Source organism: Lemur catta, chromosome 1, assembly GCF_020740605.2.
Source record: "Lemur catta isolate mLemCat1 chromosome 1, mLemCat1.pri, whole genome shotgun sequence".
NCBI classification, from domain to species: Eukaryota; Metazoa; Chordata; class Mammalia; order Primates; family Lemuridae; genus Lemur; species Lemur catta.
The window spans coordinates 241,418,570-241,439,920 of NC_059128.1; the positions used below are offsets into that span (position 1 = coordinate 241,418,570).

Genomic DNA, 21,351 nt, shown 5'->3' on the forward strand with positions numbered 1-21,351 from the left:
TCAGGCATTAGATTCTCATAAGGAGCCCACATAACCTAGATCCTTCCCATGTGCAGTTTACAGTAGGGTTCATGCTGCTATGAGAATCTAATGCCCCGGCTGATCTGACAGGAGGCAGAGCTTATGCAGTGATGCAAGTGCTGGGGAGTGGCTGTAAATGCAGCTGAAGCTTCGCTGGCTCACCTCCTGCTCACCTCCTGCTGTGCAGCCTGGCTCCTAACCGGCCACACACTGGTACTGGTCCACAGCCCAGGGGTTGAGGACTGCAGGTAATGAGAGCAATGTCTTTACAGGATTTGACAGTAGGGAGGTCATGTATGACTTTGAAGAGAACAGTTCCTATGTAGGGTAAGGACAGAAGTCACATTGCAGTAGGCTGAGTTGAGGGGGAAACATAGATAACTCTTCAAGAAGATTTCTGTGAAAGGAAAGATAGCTAAGTGGTAACTATTGAATATCAAGGATGATATCTATTGATATATTATAAGGGAAGGTTTTCATGGATGGAAGACAAGCTATTGGAAATGAACCATTAAAACTGTACAATTGACTATTTTGTTGATCTGAAAAAGGTTAACGATATATTGCTAACTGAAATGAGATCATGACTGGAAAAAGTGTTTTATGTATGCATATATTTATGTGCACATGTACACATGGATAACATTCTGGAAGGTATTAACCATATTTATCTCTGAGTAGATAGACTAGGACATTTTTATTTTTTATTCTTTTTCTAAATCTGAATTTTTTATTATAAAACATATGGTTTTGTGACACAGTCAATGCAATAAACTAAAGACTTCATTTTCAGAGAGTCCCCCTGTCTCTACTATGGTCTTGAAAGTATGTTGACAATAGACTTCATTCCAGTTTGATGAACTATATTATAAAATTTGCAATCATGATTTTTTTTCTCATACTGTCATCCTTGAGTCTAGGGAGAGGAAGAAACCTCACAGATATCATGGCTGGAGTAGGAGGCAACTACTGACTCAGCCAGCCATCCACCGGGTAACGAAAATCCACCCTGGTTTATTTCCTTCCTCATGAGTGGGCCACTTCTCCCCAGACCTTTCTATAGAAGCCAGAGTAGGTGAATGAACCATCTCCAAATCTGACACTTGGTTGGCAAGACTAAAATGTAGCCAAAGTGAGGGCAAGGAAACAACTGTCCTACCCGTGACTACAATACAAAGCAGGCATGTACAAAGCAGACTGCAGTACATAGCAGGTCCCCTCCTCCCCCTCAGTGGCGGCAATTAACAGGCAAAAGTCACTGTGTGATAGCTCAAAAGCATACTACAGTGTTAGAAAGGCCATGTGTCAATCCAGAATGGATGAAAGTAGTGGTTGTTTCAAAGTTGAAAGAATGCCAGTCAAGATCATGGACATTTTACTTTTCTTGCACTGTTTTTCTCTTATTTTTTTCATTCTCCTTTTTCTTCTTCTTTCTACTGTCTATGTCCAAGTTAGTGTCTTGCATAAGCAACAAATTACAGTATTAGTTATAAGTAGTAGTTTTGGGAGATTTTCTTCTTTACAAAATGGAGATTCTAGCTGCCTTTGGGCATCTGAAGATCCAAGGCAGAGATGAAAAATAAACAAGGAGAGCATTAGAGAATCACAGTATCTTTTCTTTGAGGGAAAAAAATTAGTGATATAATGTGGTCTCATAAAGTTAAACTCAGAATATAAAGCTGAGCTCAGAGAATCAGTCTCCCCCCATGTAACCAAAATTTTAACCTGCCCCACGCCTGCTGTTCTCACTCACTCCCGCTCATTCACATGCATGTCACACAGATGCTAAGTTGGGAACTGCTTCTGGAGGGAAATAAAGGTTCTGCCTCACGCTAGGAGCATGAGCTCTGGTGTCAGAATGAACTGGGCTCTAGCCCTAACTCTGCCACCACCCCAGCAAGCTACACAACTTTTCTAAATGTCAGTTTCCTCAACCAGAAAGTGAAGAGAAGAATAGGTCTGTGATGACTAATGTTAGATGTCAGCTTGACTCAATTAAAGTATACCCAGATAGCTGGTAAAGCATTATTTCTCGGTGTATCTGTGCAGGCATTTCTGCAAGAGGTTGGCATTTGAATCTGTGGACTAAGGAAGATCCTCCCACACCCAATACGAATGGGTGCCACCCAATAGGCCCAGGTAGAACAAAAAGGCAGAGGAAAGGTGAATTAGCTCACTAGCTCCCTTCTGGAGCTGGAACACCCTTCCTTTCTTGCCCTGGGACACCTGAACTCAAGGTTCTCTGGCCTTTAAATTCAGGGACTTATACCAGTGCCACCTCCCCAACCTCCAGGTTCTTGGGCTTTCAGCCTCAGACTGAGAGTTAGACCATCGGCTTCCCTGGTTTTGAGGCCTTCGGACTTGGACTGAGCCACACCTGTCAGCTCCCTTGCTTCTCCAGCTGGCAGACAGCCTCCTGGGGACTTCTCAGCCTCCATAATCTTGTGAGCCAATTCCCCTCCTAAATCTCCTCTCATATATCTATACCTGTATATACGAGGGCTGTCCAGAAAGTATCCAGCCCTTGTTAATATAATAAATATCTCTATTTTTCATATTACATGGCTGGATACTTTCCAGACAGCCCTGGTGTCTCTTATTGGTTCTGTCTCTCTGGAGAACGCTGACTAATTCAAGGTCCCTCACCTCAGAGCGGTGAGGATTATTTTAAGTAATGCATTAAAGCATTCAACATAGTACTTGGCATGTTAATTAGCAGTTCTCCTGAAATGATGGCCATTAGACATACTTACATAATTACTTCTAAGAAGAAAGCAAACGTAGTCACACCAATGACTTTTATTATATTTAAGATGATTTGTGAGGTTGACGTGGAAGAAGGGTTAGTGAAGATATGTGGGTGGCTCTTTAAATACCTTTTTTACATTTTAAAAATTTTCTTTATTCTATTAAAATACCTTTTCTTCTCTTTATTCCCATAAAAGGCCAACAACACAGACGATACTCTCAACTAAGAAGCCAGCAGCAGTGGGGTATGACGCAAGTCGTCTTGTGGAGCAGCCTCATACTCGTCCCACTTCAGTCACTCAGCGTCTGCAGACGCTCTTCACAGCTGTCCCCTCCTCCCCACCAACGTCCTGAAATGGTGTGCTAGGGCTCACAAAAACCGAGTAGCATTTGATGCCATGATGTGGAAGCAAAGTATTATTCAGGCCCCTTTTCAAACAGGGGAGCCATGCACGCTTCTCTGGGTTCTTCTTTCCTAGAGCTCCTTCCTTCCTCTGCTTTCTTTTGGGATCGTATCTCCATCCTCAGGCGTTCTCTTTCATTTCTCTCCTTCCTGCTCTCAGGTCCCTGAAACAGAAGGATCAGACAAGGGCAGAAATGCACCAGCTGCTGACCACACTTCACATTCCTTTTAACAATAAGACATGAAGAAAGCCCTGATCCTTTAGCGGACTTCCACATCTTCGGTTCTAGAAATAAATTAGCATAAACCTAAAAGTGTTGCCAACGGTTTTAGTCACAAGGAAAAGGAATAGAGGGCTTGAGCATCAGCAGACAATCTGGGAAGCTCAACCTGCACATGACTGCGATGCTTTGCCCCTGACGTACTGAGGGATGTGATTTCCCAGCATGAAATTAATAGTCTCCTGGTGCTTTTGGAAAAGGAAAGTGGCACGTGAGACCACACAGGGAATGGTTCCAACCCCCTGTGTTCACTCCATAAAATTATGTTAATAGTAGGGTTTGCACTGGATTTTAATGTGAGGATTGTGTGAAGAATGAAGTGTTGAGGAGTGACATTCAACCAGATGAACCTTCCAAAACAGGTTGCCCTGGGGGGTCCACATTTCTTCCCTGATTTATTGAATGCATATTGTTCTAGGATCGGGAGAGATGACACTAAATAGACCCTATTTCCTAAATAAGCCTAAAAGGAAATGAGAAAATAAGTAATAGCAGTAAGTGCAACGATAACTATAAACTGGGTGATATGATAAGGGACTATGGCAGTCACGTGAGCAAGGTCAGCACTCCGCCAGGCAAGTTGAGAGTTACAGAGATGTCTGGTCACTATAGCGGTGTCAGCTACTCTACAATGTTAAGTTGTTTTTATGCCTGGATTGTTTCATTTCTATTATTAGTAGTTCATGGATTAAAGTCAGAAAGCAAAACAAACAATGAAGCAGAGATACAAGTTAAGAGGAACTTAAAATTTGTACTAGCTCTGCAAGCATGTCTCCAGATGATTTCCATTAGATTCGTCACTGGCACACGTCTGATCAAAATTCATATTTTGCAGTCATGTATGTCTCTATCACTTAACAGAACAGTACAAAAAGGAGAAAATGTTGTGATGATCATTTCCAATTTGGCTTTTTTCCTTACTGAGAAGAAAGACTATCTGAGAAATGCTCATAAATAATGATCTAAAATATATTTTGTTACCACATCACTTAGAAACAAAATGTGAAAATTTTCAAAATAAGCCAGTTGAGTTTTTCAATATCAAAATGAAAGAATTTATTGTTGTTGGTCATTATCAGGCCACAAAAGCAGTTTCTGGCTCTTTTTGATGCCAAAATATGTAAAATTTAAGTCTAGATATTAGTATACATTTGGTCCCCAAACAAAAGATAATATATATCATTTTTTAAACTTGCTGACAAATCACACCTTTTAATGTAGTTAACTTTAGAAAAATATGTAGACTATAAAAAGTTTAAAAGTATCTGTATATGTTCTGAATTTTTAATTTTGCTTTAAGATAAATTTGACAATGTCTCTTTAAAAACTGATATAAAATATTTAACTTTAAATCAGTTATTATATAATATACAAACTTTTAAATGATTTTATAAATTCCTAACAGGTTTCTTAATATTACATACAATTGGGGAAAGAGTTGTTGGGTCAAAAAAGTTGAAAAACCTCCCTTGATTATCTTGGACCTCAAAAGGAAGAACTTAGAAAATAAATGAAACAAACATAATTTATATTTTAGAGATAATATGATGAATATGTCTTTAATTAAGCAAACTGACTTTATGTTTACATACTTTTAGGGCTTATAATATTAGCAAATGGATTTCAAATAAGCAATTATATGAGTATGAGTTGTTATATAAAATTTTTTCTGAAGCCATCACAATCAATAAAGAACAGCTCAGATTAAAATTTTTTTCAAAAAAAAAAATTTTTTTTCAAGAGATATTTATGCCCTACCTTGTTTCAGGAAGGATTTAAAGCAGGTACATGTCCTGAATTGATATACACTTTAACATGTCGATTTTAAAACAGGAATTCTTTCCCTTCCATTTTATTCCTGCTACACATTCATAATCTGAATCTCATCATGAGGAAATATCCCAAATTAAAAGTCATCCTAAAAAATAACTGGCCTGTAGTCTTCAGAAAATGCCAATGTTGTGAAAGACAAGGTAGACTAAGAAACTGCTCCAGAATACAATAGATTTTAGGGACATGAAAATTGGTCAGAACACATGATCTAGATTTTCACTATAAAAAATGTTATTGGGACAACTGACAAAAAATATAAATAAGGTTTATAGATTAGATTTCATAATATTGTATTAACATCCTGAGTTCAATTATTGTATTGTGTTTACGTAAGAGAATGTTCTTGTGCCTTTAGAGATGGGAAGGAAAGAAAGGGTGTAGGCAAATATAATAACATGTTAACATTTGAAGGGAATCTAGGTGAAGGGTATATGGGAATTCTTTGTCCTATTCTTGCAACATTTCTATAAGTCTGAAACCTTATCAAAACAAACAATAGAAGGAAAAGACAAAGTAGGAATTCTTAATAATAAGGTTTGGATACAGTAAATGACAGCTGTTCACTATTCTGCCTTCCTTATTCCTCTTATGATCAAGTAGAGAGAGAAGCCTACCAAAAGGGAATCACAGATATGTAAGGTCACTCTGCAAGGCAACAAACGATGCACAGGGACAGTCCCAACAGCCAGGCTGCTAGGTAGACAGCACTCACTGTGCTCGGATGGACAAAGAAGTAGGAAGCACCCAACTGTTTTCACTTGTGCATTCAGAGTCTGGCTCAAGAACCAGGAGTCAATACTCTTAGGTTTAATTATTTGCTTTGCCAACTACATGGCAGCAACCTATTATTATTCCTGTTTTGCAACATACAACAAAAAACCAAAGACCCATAACAAGGAAGGAGTTTTCTTAAGGCCATTCAGTGAGCATGTTGCAGAGTTGAAACCGCCCCCAAATTAATTGATCTCTAGTATATTACTTTATGCATCAAGTTTGGCAATATCCATGGAGTTTCTTATCGTTTGCCCATTTCAAGTCCATCTCTCTCCTCTGTGCTTTTCTTAGACTCCCAGGAGGTCATTGTGAGCACCGGACACTCCTACTCTTGGATACTTGCTAGACTGTCCAGAGAGTTCCTTCTGTGTGTGATTTTTTAAAAGGACAAGGGAAACCAACGCCATCATAGACTATTTGCTAGTGAATTAAATTTGAAAAAAAAGAAGTCTTAGAAGTTTTTCTCTTCTTCAAATAATAAAAGGAGAATGAGTCACAATTACTTATAATTAGATTGATGAAAGCAGGCTCAAAGAATTAGAGGACCTTGGAATTCTTCCTACACCAGATGTCTTGAATAAAAATAATAATTACAAAATTTTGTTCCTCTGAGCTATCTTAAACTGTCATTTTTCAAAGATCTCATCACTATGCTGTAAATGAAGGAGAAGTTAGATTTGCTCTCCTCAAACTTGAGGAGGACAAACTCTTTGGGTTTCGATTTCTAAAGTGGCTTAAATATTCAGTAGCTCTGTTACATACCAAAGATGCAGAACGTTTGGTTCTAAAGCACAGTTGCTGTTCAAAGGAATCCGAAAATTCCTGAACTCTGGAATCCGATCTTCCTTTTGATGCCAGTGGCTCCTTGAATGACCCATCCCCTGAGTATTTTCTGTAATCCCGCATGCGGGTACAGCCTCGGAATTCCTGGTCCTCATGAGAATGCCTTCTGGGATGGTGGTCAGATGATGTAATTCTGGAAAGCATATTCTGGGAATACAGAATAAAAAATTTTACAATATGAAGAGACTATACAATGTCAGCATAGAGGCAGAATGTCTATAAACGAAACAAATTTCATGTTGAAATGAAATGTTATCTTCTTGATCAATAAGATCTTTCTCCTATAAAGAGGCAGCAAAGTAAACTGGTTGAAAGATAAGTAGAATATCCCAAGACTAGCTTTGTTGCTTGCTATTCCACCATTAGGACACTAAAATGAAGCACTCCAAACCTTAAATTGATATATAAAAGTAAATTCCAAAATGCTTTTTTAAAAATCTTCTAATGAAGCCATTAATGTTTAAGAAATAATATAAAGGTGAATATTTATGTAATTTCTATATGGAGAGGGACTCTCTAAGCAAAAGAGCAATGGAAGAAGTCATAAGGGAAAAATTAATTTAACTATATAAAAATAAAGCCAATGTGTATCCAAAGCAACATAAACAAAATTAAACCATAGATGAAAAAACTAAAAAAAGTGCTACATATTATTAACGTTTAATATATATCCATCTCACACACACATATAAAGAAGCCATATAATACAATGACATCAATGTTAAAACTTCAGTTAGAAAATGAGCAAATGACAGTCTAGAGAAGCCAAACTTCTTGAAAGAATTATGACACTTGCTGTCTCAATTTCTCTCACTCTCCAACCCACTCCAATATAGCTTTTGCACCCACAGCTAATTTTGGTAAGGATATTAGTCTCCATATTGCCAGATTCTGTGCACTTTTTGGTCTTTTTTCTTAATCATTCAGTAGCATTCAACTCGAGTGCCCACAGGACCTTTCTGGAAACACTTTTTCGTTATCTTCTGCCACTGCAACCTCTTGCTTCCCTTTGATCTTTCTGCCACTGTGATTTAAACATTTGTGTTTACTTTTCCTTCTATTGGCTCATAACTGTTGGAGGGTTCTAGACTAGTCTTCTTTCCCTACCTTTCCTTTCTCACTTTGCTCTGTCTTCCTAAATACTCGTCCCTAGGCTTCAATTGCTAGCTATAATTTGATTTCCTAATTTATATCATTAACCCAGGCTTCTCCTATGAGCTTCTGCTTATTTAATGTCTCCTTTTGGTGTCCCATAGGCACCCAACTCAGCTTGTCCAGATCTGAACTCATCATCTCTCCTCCCCAAACCTGCTCCTCCAGTGTCCCCTAACTCAGGAAATGGCACCACCATTCACCTGGTTACTCGGGGCGGTAACTCAGGAGCCATCCTCCACACCCAACTGCTGCATCAGCAGATTCCACCTCTCAAGGGTCTCTCAAAACTATATGCTTCTTTCCAGCACCACTATTCCTGTCCTAGTCCAAGTCATCATGTTTTACCCAGATTACAGCAATCGCCTCCTAATGGTGGATATTGTGTATCCACTCCCACTCCCTTTATTTCATTGTGCCCACAGCAGCCAGAATGGTTAAAAGAGCAGCAAACTCACACCTGCTCACGTTTTAACTTTGTACCTCATCTTGCACCACCGCATCTCTTCAGTGACACAGCCTTGCTGGTCTTTGGTCAGTTCCTCCAGTTCACCCGCTCCTGCACAGCACAGGCAGAGGGATAGGCAGTCCTCCCTGCCCTTGACCTCATCTACCACAGCCCCTTCACCTCCCTAATCACTGAACATCCTTCTCAGGCACAGCAAAAACTGCATTTCCCCAGAAAGCCTTTCCTACCACTCTAATTGGTTCAAGACTCTGTTAGATGTTCTCCTGGGACCTCAGATTTCTCCTTTGATATGTTTATCACAACTATGATCAGTAATTTGGGTAATTTTGTTCAATGTCTCTCTTCTCCATTAGACTGAATGCTCCATCACATCAAGGGCTATGTTTTACTCTCTGCTGGTACCAGGCATCTTGCCTTGTTCATGGCATGAGTTCATTCAATATATACTGAATGAATGAATGTACAGAATAAATGAAAGAAAAGGAAACATCAAATGGTAAGAAATGTGTATCGTATTAGTAGTCAAAGACTATGTAAAATGAAATAACATAAAATTTTACCTTTCACTATTTTTTAGTGATACCAACACTGCCAAGAGTACATGGAAAGAGGACATATCATCCCTTCCTGATGGGATTATAAACGTGCATAGCCTTCCTAGAAAGCCGTTGGCAATATGTGTCAAAGAGCTTAAAATATCCCCTTCCTTAGATGCAGCCATTGCCCATTGTTATGGGCTGATTATGCACCCCCCAAAATTCATACATTGAAGCCTTAACCCCTAGTAGCTCAGAATGTGACTGCATTGTGCAATAGGGACTTTAAAAAGCTGATTAATTAAAATGAGATCATTAGCGTAAGCCTCAATCCAATCTGACTGGTGTCTTACAAGAAGAGGAAATTTGGACACACAGAGTGACACCAGAAGTGCTCGCTCGCAGAGGAAAGACCATATGGGGACAGGGTGAGAAGGTGGCCATCTGAAATCAAAAGACAGAGGTCTCAGAAGAAATCTTGATCTTGGACTTTGGGCTTCCAGAACTGTAAAAAAATAAATTCCTATTGTTTAAGCCACCCAGTCTGTGGTATTTTGATATGGGAGCCCGAGCAAATGAATACATGTGTCTAGAAACTTACTCTCAAAATATAATCAGAAATATGGTTAAAGATTTGTAAAGCTGCTAAGATACCTAAGATAAATATGTGTGTTTCAGTCCATTTACTGCAGGTTAGTCATGGGACTAGGTGCTGTGGATAAGGGGGAGAGCAAAGCAGGCAGAGCGTCCCCTCTTGGAGCTTGCATCTGCGTGGGGGATAGACGTTGAACACCGAGGGCGTATGCCTACATCCTTAGCTAAATGCTATAAAGGGAACGTTCAAGGTGCAATGAGAGGTTAGAACAGGGTCAAACTATGTATATTTGGGTGGGTGTTGAGGGGCCGGGGGTGGGGGATCAGAGGACTTCTGTGAATGCATCAGGATTGAGCTACAGCCTGAAGGAGGAGCAAGGGTTAATCAGGAGACAGGGACTGCTTTTCAGCAGGAAGATGAGCACCACAAGGCAGAGGCAGGGCCACGGGACCAGCTTGCTGGCATGAAAGGAAGCCCTTGGTGGGGACGGGGAGTGCGGAGGCCTGAGGGCAGCCTGGAGGGCTGCAATGAGGAGTCACTGAGGGATTCGAGGAGGGCAGTTTCACAGGCTGGCAATGTTCAGATATACCAGACTGCTATCAGAGGTTTTCTCAGGGATGTGGTCTTGTTTTTTTCTTTCTCTTTTTTAGTATTTTCATAGTTATCTCTAGTGATTATGTATCATAGATCAGGAAAAAATAATAATTATGCCTTAAAAATTTGCGAGTGGGAGTGAAATGTGATTTTGTACAAATGTCCTTTTCCATTCAAGAGCCTAAAAAGAATCGCAAGAGTTTTGATCACAACAAAAACGAAGTGTATGTGTATTCAAAACTCCTTCTGTCAGATAGGTTTTCCAGTTTGTCTCTTTGCTTTGGTGTGTGTGACTTTGTGCGGGATGTGCTTAAAAGAGAATTCTAATTGTTTACAGGGAGAGGCTCCCCCATTTAAAAATGTTTACTTGCCAAGCAAACTCTATTTTTGGAATTTTACATGCCCTTCTAATGTAATTTCCCTCAAAAAGACTTGAAACAATGTCCTAAATAGCTTAAAATCAGCTTACCCATCAATCTCCCACACTGTGAACTGGGATCTTCTCCCACTGAGCTCGCCTGGCTCCTGGGCTCCAGTGTGCAGCAGGCACTGCCCGTGGGTGCAGTGACACCCTGGTGCACCGGCCCTCACCAAAAGAGAGTGCTCTGGACAGCACAGCTGGCTCCACTACGGTCCCAGAACAACAATCTCTGTCAAAGAAAAATCCTATGCACTCCCTGACCCCAACTCATAAGTCCTTATTTAAAAAGAAAGTGGGTTTTATGGCAGTGAAACTATTGTGTAAGCTGCTATAATGGTGGATACATGCCATTATACACTTGTCCAAACCTCTAAAACATACAATACCAGGAGTGAGCCCTAATGTACACTGTGGACTCTGGGTGATGATGGGTCAAGGTAGGTTGATCAATTGTAACAAATGCACCACTCTAGGGGGAATGTTAATGATGGGGGAGGCTGTGCATGTGTGGGAGTATGGGGGACATGGGAAATCTCTGTACCTTCTGCTCAGGATTGCTTTGTACTTAAAATGCTCTAAAAAAAGAAATTTTCTTTTCTAAAAGTGCCAATGAACTTAAAAGGAAAGGGGCAGGGGGAGTTGGTTATGTAATGTCTTCACTTCAACAGCTTAACTACTTGATGTTATTTAGTCTGGTTTTAATTGCAATCGCCCTTCAGTTGCATCCCTCTTGCCCTGGAGCAAATGGTTAACAGCAAGATGAGACACAATAAGGAGAAAGATCCAGGTGCTGGGATAATAAAACCCATATCGAGTCTTCATGCACAGTATGCACCAGGCGCTCTGGGGTACCAGGCGCTCTGGGGTACCAGGTACTCTGCAGCCCATGTCCTTGATTGCTAACCTCAGAATAAATACTATAGGGAAATGATTCTGCCCCCTTTTACAGATAAGGAAAATGAATTCTAGCGAGGCTAAGCCTTGCCTAAGACTCACGTGACTAGTGACTTTATTGGAGAGTCTAAGTATGAGACACCTGGCTCCCAGACTTGCAATCCTACAGCCTTTGTCTTCAACAGCAGCAACAGCTTCATTCTACTTCTATGTGAAACAGCCTGTAAATGTGACTTGTAACAATGTGCCAATTTTCATAGAATTCTGTTACAAAAGTAATAATAGTCTAAAGGTCTTTAGGAATTAGTCTAAAAGAATTTTGTGAGGAGTATTTTTATGTTAGTCTATGGCTGGGCATGGTGGCTCACGCCTATAATCCTAGCACTTTGGGAAGCAAAGGCGGGAGGATTGCTTGAGGCCAAGAGTTCAAGACCAGCCTGAGCAAGAACAAGACGCAGTCTCTACAAAAACTAGAAAAAGAAAATTATCCAGGCTTGGTCGTGTGTGCCTGTAGTCCCAGCTACTTGGGAGGCTGAGGCAGGACAATCGCTTGAGCCCAGGAGTTTGGTATGGCTGTGAGCTAGGCTGACATCACAGCACTCTGTGGCATAAGTTCTGTCATGGACTGAATGTTTGTGTTCTCCCCTTCCCAAGTTCATATGTTGAAGCCCTAATCTCCAATATGATGGTATTTGGAGATGGGGCCTTTGGGAGATAGTTAGGGTTAAATGAGGTCATGAGGGTGGGGTTCTGGTGTGATAGGATTAATACCCTTACAAGGACAGACACCAGGCTGGGTGAGATGGCTCACACCTGTAATCCTAGCCCTCTGGGAGGCTGAGGTGGGAGGGCCTGGGCAACAGAATGAGACTTGGTCTCAAAAAAGAAAAAAAAGAAATTTATTTTTCACAGTTTTAAAGGCTGGCAAGTCCAAGATCAAGGTTCAAGGTTCTTGCTAATTAGGCTCCTGGTGAGGAATCTCTTCCTGGCAAGCAGATGGCTGCCTTCTCCCCCTATCCTCACATGATCTCTTCTTTGTGCTCATGTCGGGAGAAAGAAAAAAAGCAAGCTCTCTTGTGTCTCCTTTATTTTATTTTATCTTTTATTTATTTACTTATTTATATATATTTTTGGAGACAGAGTCTCACTCCATTGCCTCCAGCTGGAGTGCAGTGGCATCATCGTAGCTCACTGCAATCTCAAACTCCTGTGCTCAAGTGATCCTCCTGCCTCAGCCTCCCGAATAGCTGGTACAGATGGGGTCTCGCTCTTGCTCAGGCTGGTCTCGAACTCCTGCCCTCCAATGATCCTCCCACCTCGGCCTCCAGAGGGCTAGGGTTACATGTGTGAGCCATCTCGCCCAGCTTGGTGTCTGTCCTTGTAAGAGTATTAATCCTATCACACCAGGACCCCACCCTCATGACCTCATTTAACCCTAACTGTCTCCCAAAGGCCCCATCTCCAAATACCGTCATATTGGAGATTAGGGCTTCAACATATGAATTGGGGATGGGGGAACACAAACGTTCAGTCCATAACAGAATTTATGCCATCTGCCAATCTTCAATATGAAATTACCAACTCTTTTCCCATTGTAATATAAAAGAAACATTAAAGACAATGAAGGAAAGGGAAAATGAAAATCTCTAGAACTTTTTACAGAAAATTAACTGAAGGCATCTGGAAAAAAATTCCAAGTTTCAAGACTGTGGACAAGGAAGAAGATGAAGGAAGAGGAGTAAAGAAGGAATTGGAGAAGAGGAAGAAGGAGGAGAAGAAGAGGAGGAGGAAGAGGGGGAGAAAGAAGAAGAAGGAGGAGGAGGAAGGGGAGGAGGAAGAAAAATTATTGTTGATACTAGGTAGCAGGCACTGTCCTAAGCACTATATATACATTACTCGTTGAATCTTCACAACCCCCTTATGAGGTGTTTACTATGATCATCTATCTCATTTACACATGGGGAATTTGAGGCAGGGAGAAGTTAAGCAGTTCGTTCAGAGTTATGCTGCTAGTAGGTGAAGGATGCAGGAGGCCAGCTCCAGACCCTCGCTCCTAACCACTTCACTCTGCTGCCTTTCTAGCAACTCCTCCACCTTAGCACCTAGTAGAAGAGAGAAAAGTCCATAGAACATTATGGTAAAAGCTCCCCTACAGAGTTCTCACTAGTGCCTAAAATTCTATCATTAGTTTCATTCCTTTGGGTTAAGGAATTGCCTATTAAAATTAAATACAAATGTAACCTGAAATATAAGAAGCCACTACCAATCATGAACTTGATGGCACCCCCTCTCCCCCCAGATTTGTGTGACATTCCCCAGGGGAGCCCTGTAGTGAGATACTGTAGGAAAGAATTCTCAATCTTAGAGTAGCCATCCTTAAGTTAATCAAGGATAAAAATTAAAATAAAAAATATCTTTCACGGCTTTAAATTGAGAATATGGAGAAAGAATAGAAAAATGGGAAAAGGTAATTTTGAAAAAGAAAAGATAAAATCTTGAAAAATTTGAGCACATTTTAGATAGGAAAGTTGAGAATCCAAGTACAGATTCACTTCACAAATATATAGCATTATGTGAATGGAGAATGAAGAATTAGACTTCCTAACTATTTTCCGGGATCCTGCCCATATCACCTCTGGGTCCTCTGATTTATGTTCTACACCTATATAGTCTTTCTACTCTCTTCAATCAGACTAATATTTTTAGGCTTTTTAAAATTATTATTTTACTTTTTTTTTTTTTTTTTTTAGAGATGGGGTCTCGCTATGTTGCCCATGCTGGCCTCAAACTCCTGGGCTCAAGTGATCTTTCCACCTCAGCCTCCCAGGTAGCTGGAACTACAGGCAGGATTCATTGCACCCAGCTCAAGATTGAAATTTTTATTCCATGTTTTCTCTCCTTGAATAAACACATGCTTTGTTTATGTTAGTCTGACAATCATGAAATTCATTATTGACTCAGAGAATCTAAACAGGTTAATTCTGGCAAATGCCCAAAGCAGGGATGAGCAGAAAAAGATGTCATAAAGTTACCATTGAGAATTTTATACAAAACACTTTCTGTGATTCCCCAACTGTTTAAGGCAAATAACATTGCAACCTAAAAGTGAATCCTCTAACTAGGATGGACTATCTCAGTTTTAAAAGCCTGACAGATGCTAAAGTTTATTCAAGAAACTATATTTTATAAACCATGTTTCTACCTTTGTTTTCATGTTTCCTGTGGCTCTAAGGGGCCATTGTAATAAATAGTAACTCAGTTTTTCTCTTTGTTTATGCCTCGTGCTCACATCTAGAAACTGGATACTAATCATACTCCTGGTTCACATAGTATGAATACCTTACTTAATGTGGAACATAAGATTAAATGTGGAACATAAGATTAAAATGAGAAGTGATAAGCTGGTATTTATTTTCTAACAGAACATGAAAGTTAGAGCGAGAAGGGTTCTTGGAGATCACCCAGCCCAACACCCCTTCTTTTTCAATTAAGGAATCTGAAGCTCAAAGAGGTGTTGAAAGTTGCCCTTTGTCCCTGAGTATCCAGTTGGCAAGAGATCTATTTTGAAATATTTGTGTCACAGAGAACTCGCATTCCTCAAACTTGCTGATCACCAGGAGTAAAAGAGGTTGCCTTATACACTTTCATATACCTCATAGACATTATGCATGTGGGAGGCCTGGAGCTAAAAACAAAATAACATTGCCCTAAAACTTATTTGGTTCTGGGGTTGGTAGAAGCAGGGGATTGGGGAAGTATTCTCTGGTAGCTGGAATTTTCCATGATTTATGAAAAAAAACAGCTGTATTATTGCCGAGTGACTGTGAAGCAGAAGACATATGTGTCCACTGTGCAATCTTCTAGCACCGCAGTTGAGCCATGAAAACTGCTGCCTGTGCTCACTGCCAAGTCCACACCTGGTCAGGCCCCTCTTGAGACCTTTCCTGGAGCTTCTTGCTCCCCAGACACTGAATGCTCTGCCTAGCCGGAGGAAAACAGGGCTGAGAGCAGGAGAATTTTGGCTCCCTCTCCCATCAGAAAACCAAATGGGTTCCCCGAAGAACAAGTATACCAAATTTTCAAAGGTAATGGTTTGTCATATGGAATCCCCAGTTCCTTAGCAATTTTCAGGGTTTCAAATGGAAATCACACATTGATCCACAATGCTACACAGACTGAGTATGGCATCAGGTTTCTTCCCTTTGGCTTGAATTCTGTCACTCAGTGGAATTATCTCAGGTTTACCAGGAGCTCTAAATAGCAGTTAAAGATGTCTTAGATAACTAAAAATGAAGAAATCACTACCTGTTAGATGAAAATCAGGTCCCTTAAAAGATAGGGTAAAATAATAAAAGAGATTTTTGTGGGTAAAAAAAAAAAGTTTGGAAGTACTGGTTTTAAACCAAGGAATACTTTATACCAAAAGACTCCTCAAATAATTCTCTAAGGAAAACCCCCTCCCCTATTCCAACTCTCCCCTGTTTCCATGACAATAACTCACTGGGCAGGGCAGAGAGGTTTTCCTGTGAACGGTGGCTTGTGGTCGGTGGTGGCGTTCCCGGAGTCCCCTCTCATCCTCCTCTCTCCAGCTGTGACCCCAGAAGCTGCTCATCCACTTGGCAAAAGACACATCGTCGTCGTCATCATCTTTGTGCTCCATGTACAGGTGATTCAAAATATTGAAGGTCTGTCCCTAAATCTGACAGAGGGAAATATCACCCAACAAGGCTGACTTGATGAAAACCAGAATCTCCCCCAAAAGACAAAATGAAACTGATATTTTAAAATGGTCTCTGACAATGGCATCCTTGAAGAAAGATTTACTAAACAACCACTTCATCATCAGCATCAGGCAGCCTTAGGCAATGTCTATTTATAAATTGTGCAGCCCACATTCCCCTCCCCCTTGTCTTTTTAAATTGAGAGGCTTTCTAATCCTTCCATTGCCAGGGCTTGTGCCTCACAGCCTAAGGGTGGGAAGCACAGTCCACTGCCTGGTTTTCCCTGTGCTTTGGCGCCAAAGGCATGTGATGGCATCTCCAGCTGTCAATGATGATGGAGCATGACCCTCGCCATATGCCTGTCAGCTCCAGGCTAGCTCGGAAATGAGGCCACATACAAGGAACAGACTAACTGCACAGCTCCAAATATAAATAATGTACAAGTGCATGTAAAATTTACAAGTCTTAAGTGCACAGCTTGAGGAATGTTTACATATGTGTACCACTGCGCAGGTGCAGGCATAGGACATTTCCAGCACCCCTATAGGCTCACTCTAGCCCCCTTCCAATCCATGCTCCCTTCAAAAGGTTACCATTTCTGACCTCTGTCACTATAGATTAATTTTGCCTGTTTTTGGACTTTCTTTCAGTGGTGTTATACAGTATGTATTATCTTGTATCATTCAACTTTATGTCAGTGAGATACAGTCATGCTTTTGTAGTAACAATAGTTTATGATGTTGCATTACATTGCATTGTATGAATGTCCCATGATGTTTTTTAATTTAGTCTACTACTGACAGCCATTTTGTGCTGTCATTTGGGTTATTTCCAGTTGGGGCTATTGAAAAATAAAGCTTCTATGAACACTAGACTCTCTTTCTTCTACTGGGCATTTTTTTCAAGGTAAATAGAATATTATTACATTTATGGAGCCCATATTTTGCATCCCGTATGGAGCCAAGTATTTCACATATGCTAATTTCATTATAACTACCCTGTGACTGGGAGATTTGTATCCCAATTATGGTTGAGGAAATTGAGTTTCAAATAGATCAACGCTTGCCAAGGTGAAAATAATACTAAGCAGTAAAGCCAAGGAATAGAAAAACAACATCCAAAGTCTTTCTACCACTCTGCCAGTATCCCAAGAGACCTTTGGGAAATCTTGCATTTTTAAACAGGGATTCTTGGCCATTTGCCATATGAAATCCTTCCCTGAGCTACAAAAAGATAAGCTTGATAACTATGACCAATGTTTGTAGAGCATGGTATCACAACTACTATGTTACTAAGAAAAAGTAACGAAAGTATAAAATCGCTTGCAACATTTTCTTTTCTTGCTTTAAATAGTGAGAAATACATTCTTGCTACTTTGTAATATTTTTATTAAAGAATGGAGGAAACCTGGGTCTCAATGACGCAGATGAGAAAGGAAAAGTTAAAACTGTATGTCATCACTGTTCTCTTAGGGAAGCAAAGACCAAGTCTGCCCACAAAATGTGACTATGGATAAACCTCTTCTTTTCCATTCCTCCTAACACAGGAGTGTTCTTTCTTCCAATTTCTGAAGTAAAAATAAATAAATCTTATGAGGAGGGGATGGAGAAGCCTGAGCAGATAATACCTAATTATTACTTTAAAAGCACTTAGAGGAAAATTAGTGGGACTCTATTTTAGAATATCTTTCAATGATGTCCATCTCTTGGAGTTCTGAACCCTTTCCTTAATGTCTTATAGACAGAACTGACTAAGGTATTGGCAAATGTGCAGGGGGAAAAAAGCACATAGCATGCTTGAGGATGTTTATCTTTAGAATGACTTGCTTACAAGGTTGGCCCTTGGCTAGCATCTGGAAAATTGTCTGGTAAACAGTTTCCTACAATGATATAAAACTTCGACTATATGATAAAATTGGCTTTTATGCCTAGACTGTACACACAATGTAGATCATGCTGAGCACCTGTTTTCTGTCTGGGAGTCTATCTAGAATTTTGGTATGTGTTAGGCAGAGGATGTATCTTAGTCAATTCAGGCTGTTAAATAAAAATCTATAGACTATGTAGCTTAAATAATAAACATTCATTTCTCACAGTTCAGGAGGCTGGGAAGTGCAAGATCAAGGCACTGGCAGAACCGGTGATGGGTGAGGACCTGTTTCCTGGCTTCATAGACAGTCACCTTCTCACTGTATCTTCGCATGGCCAAGAGAGATTATCTCTTTCCTGTCTCTTCTTATAACGGCGCTGTATTAGTCAGGGTTCTCCATATATATATATATATATATATATATGATATAAGAGGAATTGACTCATGCAATTATGGAGGTTGAGAAATCCCACAATCTGCCATCTGCAAGCTGGAGAACCAGGAAAGCCAGTGGTATAATTCATTCTGAGTCTGAAGGCATGAAAACCAGGGATCCAGTGGTATAAATCCCAGCCTGAGGTCAAGAGAAGATGAGATGAGATGTCCCAGCTCAAGTAGTGAGGTAGGGGGAAAAAGGGCAAATTTCTCCTTCCTCCACCTTTTGTTCTATCCAGGACCCCAAACAGATTGAATGATGCCCACCACTCTGGGGAGAGCCATCTATTATACTTTACTGAGTTCACTGATCCAAATGCTAATGTCATCCAGAAATACCCACACAGAGACATCCAGAAATAATGTTTAATCTGGGCACTCTGTGGCCAGTTAAATTGACACATAAAATTAACCATCAGAGGCACTAATCCCATTCTTGAGGGCTCCACCCTCATGGCCTATTTATCTCACCAAAACCTCTACCTCTAAATACCAACACATTGGGGATAAGGCTTAAACATCTAAATTTTGGGGGACACAAATATTCGGTCCATAGCACACAGTACATACCCTATATGACCAGCATTCAATAAAAACTCTGGACACTAAGTCTCTAATGAACAGGTAGACAACACTTCCCACATGTTGTTACATGGAGTAATTAACGGAGGAATTAAGCACATCCTGTGGGACTTTACTGGAATAGGGCTTTTGGAAGCCTGTGCCTAGTTTCCTCCAGACTTCACCCCATATGCCTTTTCCATTTTCCTTTTCCAGTTCTGCTTTATATCCTTTCAGTGTAATAAATCTTATCCATGCGTACAACTATATGCTGAGTTCTAGCAAATCCCCACACTGGGATTAACAGTGTCAGAAGTGGGAATTGTTAAAACAATCCCAACTTATTAAAATATGGCTACAGTAGTGTTTGGGAAAAGGAACGATGAAGGGGACATGATGATGAACCTTCAATGCCCAATGGCTACCTAGTCATCCACGGTATGAACCAGCTGCAAGATGATGTCTGTTGTGAAAGGTAAAAGTTATCTATAAAATTTGAAAATGATGAATCCAACGCCAGGAGAATGGGTTCATTGGATTCTATGGCTGCCTTTGGCCATGGTAACTAAGGTGAGGGGATTAAAAAGTGCAGCCTGGATGATGCCTTTGGGTTTTGTTCTCTCCTCTAGGTGAGGGAAGAAAGGGCCCAAACCTTCCCCAAACACATTTTGGACACGCCAAAAATGTTAAATGTTTGTATGGCTTTCTCCTCCAAGTGGGAAGGAAAAAGATTAAGTCAGTTTCAAGGGCTGGAACAAGGCTTTAGATAAACCAGAAAGAAAGGGGGTGGGGGAAATAACACTCCATCCACTGGCAAAGGAGCCCCTTACATCTCAGCTGCTAAGAGTCTCTCAGCAGCTGGGATGTTAATCCTATAAATGCTGAAGTTACTACTAGGGGTTTGAGTAAAATGTGCAATGAAAAAAAGAAAGTTCTTTTTCTAATGGCTTTCATTTTGTGCTATTGCACTTGAATATATGATAAAAGCTGATGTAAAATATTATATGCTTATAATTTCATAAATACTAGAGGGATTATCCTAATTAGGGAAAGCTGCCCATTAAAATTGTTGGTAGAAAACATAACTTTCTCGGTTTTTGTTGCTGGTAGATGAGTTACAATTTAAACCCATTGAGCATTTGAATACTGAGATCTCCATAACCCATGATGTTTGCTATGCTTTTTGCCTGTTGGAGCCTATGAGAAAAGGTAGACAACTTAGAAAGAGAGAGAATCTCCACCAAAAAATATACTTTTTAAGCTTTAAAAAGCAATTTTCTGTTGGGTATATGCCTAGGAGTAGAATTGGTGGGTCATATGATAATTCTATGTTTAACTTTTTGAGGAACCAACAAATTGTTTTCCACAGTAGTTGTACCGTATTACCTCCTATTTTTGTTGTTATTATAGCCATGCTCATGGCTGTAAAATGTTATCTCATTGCGGTTTTGATTTGCATTTCCCTAATTACAAATGATGTTGAGCTTCTTTTCATGTCTTTATGGTCATTTGTTTATTTTCTTTAGAGAAATTTCTATTCAGGTCCTTTGTCCATTTTTAAATTCGGTTATTTATCTTTTTGTGGTTGAGTTTTGAGTTATTTATATAATAATAGACCCTTATCAGAATATGACTTGCAAATAACAATAAATAAAAAGCAGTTTTTAGTTTGCTAATAAGTTCTTATAAAATCAGATTTCTCACCCTTGGAGGATGATGATTTTCTAGCCTAATGTGCATGTTTTTAAGTAGGTCCATTTGGACTCTAAAGCTGACAATATAAAAAGGTCTTTTAAAAGCTGCGCTTATCACTTTGACTTAGCACACAGCTGTTGGCCCTGCAGCCTCTTGGCTTTGCTGCTGCTAAAGAAGAAAAGTTGATAGATTTTTTGGAATCCTGAATTCACAGATCCTAACTGCCTGCAACTGATGCTAAGCTAAAACCTGATACTATCTGTGATGGATGTTCCAACCTCCAAAAGTGGGCATAGGCTCAATGAACAGAATTCAGACTCTGGGACAATAAAGGTTAGTTTATGACATCCCTCTGTGGGGCCATAAACTACAAAAACATCATGGGTGCTGAATGACATGGGTCACTTGCATTGGGACCATTTTAATGCTAGCTGCCATTGGGACCAGTTGCACCAGAAGTGATTGATCACTAGAAACCTAACTGTCCACATTATGAGGAGTTGGAC

The 21,351-nt window shown here is 40.1% G+C and overlaps 1 protein-coding gene across 1 annotated transcript; it reads right to left on the minus strand.

Annotated features, from left to right (window-relative positions):
- Positions 1-2,805: 2,805 nt before the first annotated feature.
- Positions 2,806-16,420, minus strand: LNP1 (leukemia NUP98 fusion partner 1). The gene is made up of 3 exons (XM_045540400.1): positions 16,066-16,420; positions 6,823-7,050; positions 2,806-3,336 (listed from the first exon to the last, which is right to left on the minus strand). The coding sequence occupies exons 1-3, from the start codon at positions 16,222-16,224 to the stop codon at positions 3,187-3,189; spliced, it is 537 nt and encodes a 178-aa protein (XP_045396356.1). The 5' UTR covers positions 16,225-16,420; the 3' UTR covers positions 2,806-3,186.
- Positions 16,421-21,351: the final 4,931 nt, after the last annotated feature.